Below are 12,869 nucleotides of genomic sequence, written 5' to 3' on the forward strand. Positions count from 1 at the left end.
ATTAAAAAAAACAACAACAACAACAACTCCCTGAAAAAGATGGGAGTTGTTGGGAAAGATGGAGGGCACAAGGAGAAGGGGGGAACAGAGGATGAGATGGTTGGACAGAGTTCTCAAATCTGCCAGCATGAGTTTGACCAAACTGCGGGAGGCAGTGGAAGACAGAAGTGCCTGGTGTGCTCTGGTCCATGGGGTCACGAAGAGTTGGACACGACTAAGCAACAACAATATTATTAATAATAATAATAATACTTCTACAGCAAATGCAGAAACCGCCTTCTTGACCGTTGGACCCACTATTTGCCTCGTCCGCTCAATCTGCTAGAGCCTGTCTTCACATGTAGGGGAAGTCCCTAACTCACACATTGTCTCCCTTCACCTGGTTTAGCTGGCCAGTCTAGGCCATTTCATGGGGTGTAGCCACTGTCGCAGCTTCTGGGAGCCACAGATAAGAGATGAGTGCAGGGTGGAAAAATCCTGTGCACCTTTATTTTATTTATTGAACAAAATTGATATACCACTTAAACAAAGGACTTCTAAGTGGCTTAGAAAAGATTCTTCTTTCGTGAAGGCAAGCCGACAAACTCAAAGGTCCCACGATTATAAGCCCCCTTAATTCTGCCGCTTCTAAAGGTGAGCCTTCTTCAGCTAATAGCTTGGCATCCATGAGATTCGTCATTTTCTTGGCCTTTGGGACGCTTGCCTTGTCCCTGGAAGGGAATGTTCTGTCATCTCAGTTCTGCATAGGTCACTCTGATCTCGGCTTGACCCTCGCAGATAACAGGCAAGGGTTGAACCCCTCCCAATGGAAGCTGTGAAATCTGCTCATTGCTCCACAACCACAAGACAAAACATCAGCAAAATGTAATTACTCAAAACTGTAAAGAGAAGAAAAGAAATGTCAAGTTCCTGCTGACAGCTTTTAAAATCAGCAGCTCCTTCCAATCTCTTAAACTGGCCGCTCCACTGCAAATGCCTTTTTCTTTCTTTCCTTTCTTTTTTGGGTGTGTTCTGTTGCGGCAATGGAGAGCTCTCTGTAATACGTAAATGTGTGTGTTGGCAGGATGGGTGACATGGCCCTCGCAGTGATCCAGACACTCCAAGTGTCCCTATTTTCCAGGGATAGTCCTGGATTTACAAAAGCCATCACGGTTTCTGATTTCATCCCGGAATGTCCCGCTTTTCCTTAGGCCAGCTCTCTTTTCATTGGAGGGTATGGAGCTATCTGACCCCCGAACCAAGGAGATAAGTAACTATGCACCCTTTAGAAGAAACATGAAGGCAGCCCTGCATGGGGAAGTTTTAAAAATATTTAATGATTTATTATGTTTCTGGATATGTTGGAAGCTGCCCGGAGTGGCTGGGGCAACCCAGTCTGTTGGGTGGGGTATTATTATTATTATTATTATTATTATTATTATTATTATATTGGACACCCCTATTTTCATCACAGAAATGTTGGAGGGTATGTAATCCCGTCTAGGGTTGCCAGACATATCCGGAATGCTGCAGCCTGAAGCAAAATGTATGACATGCCGGCAGTGTCATTTTTGCCGTTCCCCCAATTTTTCTTTGTTATTTTTGCCGAAAAAGCTCAACAACTTTGGGAGGAGAAGGAGGAGGAGGAGGAGGAGGGGGAGGAGGAGGAGGAGGAGGAGGAGGAGGAGGAGGAGGAGGAGGAGGAGAAGAAGAAGAAGAAGAAGAAGAAGAAGAAGAAGAAGAAGAAGAAGAAGAAGAAGAAGAAGAAGAAGAAGAAGAAGAAGAAGAAGAGGAGGAAGAAGCTCAACAACTTTTCTGTCCAGATATTCACTTTTTGAAATATGGCAACCCTTGTGATCCTTTGTGTGAAAATCATACTGTGAACAATCATGATCCATAAAATGTGGGGATCTATGTGTTCCTTGCCTAGCAAAATGATCTGGATCGGTTCTTGGCACTCAGGGTTTGAAAGAGGCAGGTTCCTTCTGAAAGGAATGGAAATTTAACCAACAGGCAGATAAGACCAGGGGAGGCGAATGGAAAGCATTTGTTGATTTTTAATCTCTGCCCTGTGGAACTGCCCTGAGAGTGGAGGTGCCCGCCCCTTCCAGCCCAGGGATAAGATCCAGAGAGGACTTCACAACCAGGGCTTGGTTTCCTCCAGGACAGGCTGAGCAGATCCAGGCAGGTCCAGGATCCATTTCAACCGCCTGCCAAGTTTATTCTGCAGACAGACGGCATGGGGTTCCTTCACATCTTCCTCCTCATCCTAGCCGGACTGTTGGGGTCTCTTGCCCAGGAAGGTGGGTGCTCTGATCAGATGCAATGAGTTATGTGGGTGTTGCTGTGTGCATGGACTGAGTGGCTGCATTGTGAGGGCAGACATGGAGGTATCCCTGTTTCTGGTTGGGTCTGAATTAGAGCCAAAGGGAAGGGCTGTAGCTGAGCGGGTAGAGGAACTGCTTTGCATGAAGTCCCAGGTTCAAACCCCGGCATCTCCAGGTGGCTCTGGGAAGGACACCTCTGTCTGAAACCTCTAAACAGCCACTGCCAGTCAGTGTGGACAATACTGTTCCTAAACATAGCCCTGTTTAGGGAAGTTTTTAATATTTGATGCTGTACTGTTTTTAACACTTGATTGGGAGCCGCCCAGAGTGGCTGGGGAAACTCAGCCAGATGGGCGGGGTATAAATAATAAATTATTATTTTTATTTATTTATTTATTTATTTATTTATTTATTTATTTATTTATTTATTTAAATCTGCCCTTTATTAAGAACAATGAGGACTGGAAGCTTACTTTATATTTAGGGAAAGGAGCACACATGCTTTGTGTACAGCAGTTTCCCAGGCTCCGTTCCCAGAATCTCCAGGTAGGACTGGGAAGGTCGCTTGAATGAAAGGTCCTGCATTTCAGGGGGTTGGACTAGATGACCCTTAGGGTCCCTTCCTACTCTACAATTCTATGACTCTGTAACGCTACAGAGCTCCTGTCAGGAGACAGTACAGTGGTACCTCGGGTTAAGGACTTAATTCGTTCCAGAGGTCCGTTCTTAACCTGAAACTGTTCTTAACCTGAAGCACCACTTTAGCTAATGGGGCCTCCTGCTGCTGCTGCACCACTGGCGCGCGATTTCCATTCTTATCCTGGGGCAAAGTTCTTAACCTGGAGCAACCACTTCCTGGTTAGCGGAGTTTGTAACCCGAAGCGTCTGTAACCCGAGGTACTACTGTACTGAGCTAGCTGGACCTGCGGTCAGATCTGCATATTAGCTTCCTATGTGTGAAACGTGGAAAGGCAGGAGTGGTGTCAAATACAACTCTCAAATGTCAGATTGACAGCAAAAAAAAACAACAACCCCAAATTCTCAAATTGCATGTCAGAATTTCCATTCCCTCCCACTCTGGGGCTTAAACAACAGAGTCTCGTTGGCCAGTAATGCCTGATTACTTACAGAGTCTGTGTGGCTGAACACACAACCCAGAATTAAGCGCTGCGGAGCCCCACTGATTTGAACAAGAGACGTAACCACAGGCTTAAATGCAGAAATAAAAGGGATCAACGATACGCAAAAAGCTGCCTCAGAGCAGATCAGTCTGTTCCTCCAGCCAACCCAATATTGTCTCCACTCTGGGACTTTAGGCTTGTGCAGCATACTGTGCGCTAACAGCTGAGCTGTGCCCCCCCCCCGCCGCCGCTGCCATATTTTAAAGAGAATAGGATGGAATCTTGGGACGTGGGTGGCGCTGTGGGTTAAACCACAGAGCCTAGGACTTGCAGATCAGAAGGTCGGCGGTTCGAATCCCCGCAACGGGGTGAGCTCCCGTTGCTCAGTCCCTGCTCCTGCCAACCTAGCAGTTCAAAAGCACCTCAAAGTGCAAGTAGATAAATAGGTACCGCTCCGGCGGGAAGGTAAACGGCATTTCCGTGCGCTGCTCTGGTTCGCCAGAAGCGGCTTAGTCATGCTGGCCACATGACCCGGAAGCTGTCTGCCGGCTCTCTCGGCCAATAAAGTGAGATGAGCGCCACAACTCCAGAGTCAGCCACTACTGGACCTAATGGCCAGGGGTCCCCTTTACCTTTAGGATGGAATCTGCTATAATGAAACATGCATGCGCTATCCGAATCGGCCGCCAGGTGGCACATGAGCACCAAAGAACCGTTGCAGGTCTGTCTTATGGCACAGAGCTGTCATCTAGAAAAAGGGAGAAGAGGATAGGTGGCAAATAGTGGGGGGCAGAGGGGGGCTTGAGTGATTGAGGTGAGGGGATGGGGCAAGTGGAAGAGTTGCAAGCATGTTTTGCCCCCTCCCCCAGTAAACCCAATGAAGCGCTGATCAGTCTTTCAGACAGCTGTAAGAGCATCTTCTTCAAAGACTAAGGGGGGCGGGGCGGGGTGGGGAATCCATTAGGAACAAGATGCGGCCTTCCATGCTTATATTTCTGGCCCTTAGTACTCTTCCCAGGCCATGTGCCACAGCAGCCCTGCTTCACATCCTCCTTGAGTGCTTTTGCCTGTCTGGGATTGGAAATAATAATAATAATAATAATTATTATTATTATTATTATTATTATTATTATTATTATTATTTATACCCCACCCATCTGGCTGAGTTTCCCCAGCCACTCTGGGTGGCTCCCAACAGAATACAGTGGTACCTCAGGTTACAGACGCTTCAGGTTACAGACACTTCAGGTTACAGACTCTGCTAATCCAGAAATAGTACCTCGGGTTAAGAACTTTGCTTCAGGATGAGAACAGAAATCGGGCTCCGGCCGCAGCAGCAGCAGGAGACTGCATTAGTGGTGCTTCAGGTTAAGAACAGTTTCAGGTTAAGAACGGACCTCTGGAACAAATTTAGTTCTTAACCCGAGGTACCTCTGTATTAAAAACACAACAAACATCAAACATTTAAAACTTTCCAAAACAGCCTTCAGATGTCTTCTAAAAGTCAGATAGTTGTTTATTTCCTTGACATCTGAAGGGTTCCACAGGGCAGGTGCCACTACCAAGAACGCCCTCTGCCTGATTCCCTGTAACCTCACTTCTCGCAGTGAAGGAACCGCCAGAAGGCCCTTGGCGCTGGACCTGTGTCTGGGTTGAATGTTGGGGGTGGAGATGCTCCTTCAGGTATAGATGACTCTTGGGGGACTCCCTTTCCACCTCTACACTTCTATGGTTCCACAGATCTCCAGAGGAAGGTCTTCCTTTTCCCGCAGCCAACCAACACTGCTCACGTGATCGTGAAAGCCAGACTGGAGCGGCCTTTGAGCAGCTTCACGATTTGCATGAGGCTCTACACGGACATCGCTCGGGCCCAGACCCTGTTCTCTTACGCCACCGAGGCCGAGCCCAATGACATCACCGTCGACCGACTGAGCCGCTCCCAGTACAGGCTGTACATTGGGGGTGATGCGGTAAAGCTGAACATCGCAGAGAGGACGGACCCACTGCCAGCGTGGGAGCACATCTGCCTAGCTTGGGACTCCACCAGTGGGGTGGTGCAGTTTTGGCTGGACGGCAACCCTCTGCCCCGGAAGGCGGTGAAGCCAGGCTATGCCGTCGCCCCCCAGGCCTCCATCATCCTGGGGCAAGACCAGGATGCCATGGGGAGCGGCTTTGACTTGATGCAGTCCTTTGTAGGCGAGCTCACCGACATCTACATGTGGGAACGGGTCTTGAGCCCCCAGGAAATGTGTCGCGTGGGGGACAGGCGGATCCCGGCCAACTCCGTGATCAACTGGGGGTCCTTGGCTTACAAGATCAAGGGCAACGTCTTTCTCACGCACACCCTCTTGCCAGTTAGCCGAGCGGCTTGCGGGTGCCCTTTGCAAGCGGTGCCCTGCTGCTGGAGCAGGGTGGCGCTCTGAGAGTCTCTTGCTGGCAGGAAGCTCTGTGAGAATGTATGGTATAAATATTGTTTTAAAAAAATAAGGTAAATTAGGATATTATTGTGGTGCAATATTAAATTAAGAAATGTGTAAGAAGTGATTAAGACGGAGAATTATCAGACATGTTGATGGAAGTAAAAAGATGTTGGTGATAAATTGGATGGTTTGTTTTGTATAGTTTTATATTGGAAAACTAATAAAAAATATATATTAAAAAGAGGGTCTCTTGCTGGCTCAGCAAGGAACTGCTCTGTTGAGCTCATCACTTTCCAGCCTATTCAGATTTCTGTGAGATTTGTGGGGGAGGGGTGGCCCTCTGGATTTTGCTCAACTACAACTCCCAACAACGATGGGAGCTCTAGTTTCTGCAGCATCTGGGTGGTCCAAAGGTTCCCCTCCCCCACCTGCCCTATGCTAATCTTCTTTCCCGATGAAGGTGGATAGATCTGTCAGATTTGGTTACTCTCCATTTCTCGTTTTTACAGTCTTCCGTTCTCTACATTTCTGCTTCGGTTTGCAATTGCAATTTTTTTCTTAGTACTTGTGAAAGTTCGTCAGCATCTGAGGGTGAATATAAGTGCTTTGTATGCGATTTTATCTGATATACACACTTCTGCAAAATGATTTCCCGAATGTAATGCCTTCTTGCAATTTACTGTACCTTTCCGTGTACAGTGGTACCTCGGGTTACATACGCTTCAGGTTACAGACGCTTCAGGTGACAGACTCTGCTCACCCAGAAATAGTCCCTCGGGTTAAGAACTTTGCCTCAGGATGAGAACAGAAATCGTGCTCCGGCGGTGCGGCAGCAGCAGGAGGCACCATTAGCTAAAGTGGTGCTTCAGGTTAAGAACAGTTTCAGGTTAGGAACGGACCTCGGGAATGAATTAAGTACTTAACCCGAGGTACCACTGTATAAGACTAGGTTTTTTTAATTAAAAAAATATGTTCAGAATTGTGGGTCGTCTTATACACGGATACAATCCGTTTTTTTCAATTTGGAGTCCCCCAAACTAGGGGCCGTCATATACATGGGGGCATGTTATATGTCACGGCCACCCAGGACGGGTCCCAGCTCACAAGAGACCTCACTCCGTTGCAGTTTATTTACAGGAAAAGTTTATTGAAGATTTCTGCTTCTCGTACAGTTCAGCATCGTGGCCGTACGTCTGTCACGTTAGACCGCTGAAGTCCCCTCTGACTCCTCCCCTCTTCCACACCAACTTAATAGCCTGGCTCTAGACCACCTCTTCCTCTCCTTTCTTTTCCGCAGGGTCTTCCTGCCCCCCTGGGTTCCCTCTCTCCGTGACTCGCCTGAGGCTGAATCCTCTGCCGCCTCTTCCCCCCTCCTTCTGGCTTTAGGGCCGGGCTCCTCCCCTGAGCTCTCTCCACTTCCGCGCGCCTCTACGTTTGAACTTGGCGCGCGTACGTTGCTGCTGACCTTTCTTTCGACCGCTACACCACCCCTTGTTCTGCTCTCCACCCTTTCCGGCTGAACACCTTGCTCCAACCCCCTTTCTCTGTTCTCTCCTAACCCTGCTCCCTCCGAGAGGCTGACGACTCCACCCCCTTTACTCCGTTCCGGCTGAGACGCCTCTTGCTGCGTCTGTCTTCCACTGGGCTCCTCTCCGCTTCTCCCTTCTCCTCCCTTTTGCTTGATTAAGGTAACCCCCTTTTGAGAATCCTCTGACTCGCTGCTCAGACTCGTGGATTCCCTCAGAATTCCGTCATCTTCTTCCTCATCCTTCTGCCCCTCCTCCCACTCGCTCTCCGTCTCCTCTGTCATCTCCTCCTCTCTCCCAGAAACCCTGACATCCATCCCCCCCTCGAAGCCCCCCCTTCCCCCCTCCCGCTCGCCGGGTGCAGGTTGAGGAAAACGTGGTTCTTCCGGGGTCGGTTCAGGATACAAGTTGTCCACTTCAACGTTCTCCTCTGTCATCTCCGTATATGTGTGTTCGAACTCGGGTTCCCCACCCACAGACCTCACAGTCTCTTCCTCCATCACTGCTTCTCCTGGCGCTGCCTGCCAAGGACCTACCATCCATCTCTGACTCCATGCCTCCCTTGGCTGATCCACCCACCAACAAGGGCCTGTCTCCTCCCCCCCCAGTCTCGGATCCCTGGTCGGGCTTGTTTCGGGCGTATGGCCCTCGGGTGAGGAGAAACCCTCGAACGTGCTGTCTGACAAAGTGGGCGTGAAAAGCCAATCATCAAAATACTCCTCGGGCATGGGCTTGTGCGGAAAAAGTGCATGGAACTCCTCCTTCAACAGGGGTTCGTCCAACGCGTAACCCGGCACCCAGCTATTGGCAGAGGCCGGAGTGCCTTCCCTGGCTAGAAAATATTCAACTCCCTCCTCCCCCCATCTCGAGTCCAGTATCTCTGTGACCTCGTTAAGAGGTTCTGGTCTTGGCGATTCCCCCCCCTCAGGCGCCCTCCTACGTGGCTCTGGGAGTGCTCCTGACTCTTGAAACCTGTGTGGGGTTTTGTAGGGAGTGAGCACCGACCTATGAAAGACCGGGTGCACCCTGGAACCCTCCGGAAGGGCTAGACGAAAAGCCACCGGATTGATCTTAGCCTCAACTTGATATGGCCCTAGCTGCCTGTGTCCTAACTTCTTCTTGGCCAATGACCTGGCCGGCATCGCGTGGGCTGCTAACCACACCCAGTCCCCAATCTGGATGTCCTCTCCCGCCCTCCTGTGCTTATCGGCCTGCACCTTATACGCCTGTTTTGCCAGCTCCAAATGTCTCCGCAGCTCCTCGTGCACCTCTTGCAACTCCGCTGCAAACTGGTCGGCATCTTGAGGCCCCCCCCCTCCTGGTGCCGCAAATCTCGGGAAGGTCCTGGGATGACGGCCATTGTTCGCGAAGAAAGGCGTCACCCCGGTGGATGCGTGTTTCGTGTTGTTGTAGGCGAATTCAGCCATCGGCAGATAGTCCACCCACGCCGCAGGTCGCTGGTTGGCGTAGCACCGCAGGTACTGCTGCATGATCGCGTTGACCCTCTCCGCTTGACCGTTGGTTTGTGGATGTCTCGCCGATGTCAGGTTGATTTTGACGTGCAAGATGCCCAGAAGCTTTCGCCAGAAAGTGGAAACAAACTGGCGCCCCCTGTCGGACAAGACGGACTGCGGAAGTCCATGCACTCTGAAGACGTGATCGATGAAGAGCTTTGCGGTCTGTTCTGCCGTCGCCACCTTGGCACAAGGGATGAAATGCGCCATCTTGGTGAACAAGTCCACCACCACTAACACCGCCGTCTTACCTCTGGAGCTGGGCAGGTCCGTAACAAAGTCCAACGCTACCCTCTCCCACGGTTGCTGCGGTGTCTCCAGCGGTTCTAGCAATCCCGCCTGCTTCTGGTGCACTGGTTTGGACCTCTGGCAGATATCACACCTGGCGACGTAGTCCGCCACCTCTCCTCTCATCTGGGGCCACCAAAAGTCTCTAGCCACCAACTCCATCGTCTTCTCTTTGCCGAAATGGCCTGCACTAGGGGCGTCATGCAATTGTTGCAGAACCTTGGCCCGAAGATCGTCGGTGGGCACGTAAAGGGCACCCTTACGAGTCAAAAGTCCATCTTGCAATTGGAACTCATCGTTGTCTCGCGACCCTCCGCGTAGCTCCTCCATCTTGGACTGTGCAAACTGATCCCTTTGCAACGCGCGTCGCACCGCGTCCAGGTCGACTGCGATGGTAGCGCACGTCCACGCCTGCGGTGCGAAAATGTGCTTTGCTGCGATTGGAGCTGCTTCCTCCAAGTATTGCGGCTTTCGGGACAGCGCGTCTGCAATAACATTGGAGTCTCCTGGGATGTATTCTATTTTGAAGTCGAAATCCGCAAAGAACTCCGCCCAGCGCATGTGTCGCTGGGTCTGTAACTTAGCCGTCCGCCAATACTCTAAGTTCTTGTGATCCGTGCGGACTTGCACCGTGTGCTTGGCTCCTATTAAGAAGTGTCGCCACGCTTTGAAAGCTGCATGAATGGCCAACAACTCCCTGTCCCATATGGTATAATTGCGCTCCGTCTTGCTGAGCTTCCGGGAGTAGAACGCACCCGGTCTCCAGTTGCCTTGTGAATCCTCTTGCAAAAGAACGGCCCCAACCGCTCTGTCTGACGCATCGGTCTCTACCCGCATGGGTCTGCCGGGATTCACGTGGAGCAGCTGCTCTTCGGAGGCGAAAAGACCTTTAAGCGTCCGGAAGGACCGCTCCGCTTGTTCGGTCCAGACGAACTTCTTCTTCTTGGAACTGAGGGTGTCAGTGATAGCCGCCGTCGCGTTCGCAAAACCTTTAATAAACTTGCGGTAAAAATTGGCAAAGCCGATGAACCTCTGGACCTCTTTCCGATTTCGAGGGCTTTTCCAGTCCAACAGCGCTTGAACCTTAGCCCTGTCCATGGCCAGTCCCTCGTCGGACAACTTGTAGCCAAGGAAATCAACCTCTCTGACATCAAACTGGCATTTTTCCAACTTGGCGTACAGCCTGTGGTCCTTCAGCCTCTGCAGGACCTCCCTCACGTCCTTATCGTGATCCTCCGGCGATTCCGAGAAAATCAGGATATCGTCGAGAAAGCAGACACACTTCTTGTAGAGGAGACCTGCTAGCACGTGGTGCATAAATGCTTGAAAAACGTGGCTGCCATTTTGGAGACCGAAAGGCATGACTCTGTATTCGTATGTGCCCAGAGGGGTGAACATGGCGGTCTTCCACTCATCTCCTTTCCGGATGCGGATGAGATTGTAAGCTCCACGTAGGTCCAGCTTGGTGAAAATCTTGCCCCTCCTGACGGTCGCTAAAAGGTCGTCAATCTTGGGCATGGGGAAAGCTTTGGGCTTAGTCAAGCTGTTTATGAACCTGTAATCCACTATAAGCCTTTTTTGGGGCGTGTTTTTCTTCTTCACAAAGAACACAGGGCTGCCACCCGCTGCTTTAGATTCCTGGATGAAACCTCGCTTGAGGTTATGGTCTATGAACTCCCGAAGCTCTTGCATCTCGTCTTCCGACATGGAGTACAGCTTGGCAGCAGGCAGTTGCGCCCCTGGCACTAAATCAATCGCGCAGTCGTAAGGTCTGTGAGGCGGCAACTTGTCAGCTTCCTTCTCACAGAAAACCTCCAAGAAGTCCTGGTACTTGTGAGGCACTGTTTGCACCATACCCAGATGCAACTGCTGCTCGGCTTCTCCTCCCTGATCGGTCTGAAAGCAATGCTGAACACAATACGATGAACAAAAGGTGATCTGCCGCTGGTACCACGCAACCGCGGGACTGTGCCTCTCCAGCCAACTCATGCCTAACACGATGGGTGTGTCCGATAAGTGGGTGACATTGAAACTAATAAGTTCTCGATGGTTGCCAATCTGCATCATCATGGGAGGGGTTTGCTGCACCACTTGCCCCCCCAGCAACTTCCTGCCGTCTACCGTGACCACGTTTAGAGGCGTCGTCGCAGGCAGGAGCGCCATGTTGTGCTGCTTAACGAACTGCAGTCCCACGAAGTCGGCGTTGCTTCCCGAATCGATCGTTATTGGAACCTCGAGGAGTCTCCCATCAGGCAACTGGAGTGTTGCTGTGAGCAGAACTGCCGGTCTGGGAGGCAAAGGGTCCACGCTCTGCAGTGATGCTGGGGGCTTGTCTACAGATCCGCCTGGCTGAGCCCCAGTAGCTCTGCTTCCAGCCAGGCACTGTCGTTTCCCTGAAGCTGCTCCCCTGGTTGTACCTCTGCTGTTACAGTTGCCAGTGCTGCAGTGTGCTTCTGGAGCCTCTGGGGGCACTCTTTCGCCATATGGTGCGCACTGTCACAGATGTAACACTTCCTGGTTCCTCTAGGAGGCTTCGCTTTGGCTGCACCAGGGACAGGGCTCTGGGATGGCTTCTGAGCCCTAGCACCACCAATCTCCATTGGCTCCTCGCTGTCCTTCCCCATTGGCGAGGGGTGCGCACGGCTGAAATCCCTGTGCACAAAAGGGAGAGTCCTCGCTTGCGCACGCGCTTGGGGCCCGTCCTCCTCGTGCCACGGACGTCCCTCATGTCGAATTCCAATAGCTAAAGCCCGTTGCACCACGTCTTCTAGGGTCTGGGGTCTGTCCCCCCTAGCGATCTCATCCTTGATGGGGGGGCTCAATCCCTCCCAAAAAAGATCTCTGACCGGCTTACTGTCCTTTGGCCAATCTAAGGCGGTGAGCAATGCAAAAAATTTAGAGTGGTATTGGCGCACAGTCGCTTTCCCCTGCCTCAGCCCGTGCATTTGACGGCGCGCAATGTCCACATCCACAGAGGATTGAAAACAAGAATCCATCGCTTTGATGAACGCAGTTGAATTGCGACGGGCCGGTCCATCTTCGCGCCACAGATTGCGTAGCCAAGCCCTGGCCTCCCCATGCAGGTGCGAAACAATGAACCCCACTTTCTCCTCCTCATCTTTAAAATCGTGACGGAGTAAATGCAGTGCATATACGACGTCCGCTCTGAAATTGGGATAGTCTTGCAAGTTGCCATTAAAATGCGGAACCAGGGCACCCCCCCTCCGTCCAAGCGCAATGCCCTCCGCTCTGGAACCTGGGGCCCCCGCCCTGTCCGCGTGTTCCCACCTTGCCTGCAAATCCTGGCACGTCTTCTCCAAGTCGTCATTCTTCTTCTGCGAAGCAATGACTGCCGATGTGAGAGCGGTAACCTGATCCCGCAGTGCAACCAGCTGCTCCTCAGCGCTCATGGCTGCTCCCGTTCGTGAGCTTCGCAAAAAAAAATTTTTTGCTTTCTGAGAGGGGACTTACTGTCACGGCCACCCAGGACGGGTCCCAGCTCACAAGAGACCTCACTCCGTTGCAGTTTATTTACAGGAAAAGTTTATTGAAGATTTCTGCTTCTCGTACAGTTCAGCATCGTGGCCGTACGTCTGTCACGTTAGACCGCTGAAGTCCCCTCTGACTGCTCCCCTCTTCCACACCAACTTAATAGCCTGGCTCTAGACCACCTCTTCCTCTCCTTTCTTTTCCG

General features: G+C 51.3%; 1 protein-coding gene across 1 annotated transcript; it reads left to right on the forward strand.

The window, feature by feature from the left end:
* The first annotated feature begins 1,809 nt into the window (after positions 1–1,809).
* Positions 1,810–5,859, forward strand: LOC309358618 (C-reactive protein-like). The gene is made up of 2 exons (XM_081891973.1): positions 1,810–2,282; positions 5,168–5,859. Exons 1-2 carry the CDS (start codon positions 2,219–2,221, stop codon positions 5,848–5,850), a joined length of 747 nt encoding a protein of 248 aa, XP_081748099.1. The 5' UTR covers positions 1,810–2,218; the 3' UTR covers positions 5,851–5,859.
* Positions 5,860–12,869: the final 7,010 nt, after the last annotated feature.

The sequence above is a fragment of the Podarcis melisellensis genome (assembly GCF_964234715.1).
Source record: "Podarcis melisellensis genome assembly, chromosome: 16".
Taxonomy (NCBI): domain Eukaryota; kingdom Metazoa; phylum Chordata; class Lepidosauria; order Squamata; family Lacertidae; genus Podarcis; species Podarcis melisellensis.

Coding starts and splice junctions, on each gene's coding strand:
- LOC309358618 (XM_081891973.1), top strand. CDS start 2,219: ATGGGGTTCCTTCACATCTTCCTCCTCATCCTAGCCGGACTGTTGGGG. Junction 2,283..5,167: donor GGGGTCTCTTGCCCAGGAAG/GTGGGTGCTCTG, acceptor ATGGTTCCACAG/ATCTCCAGAGGAAGGTCTTC.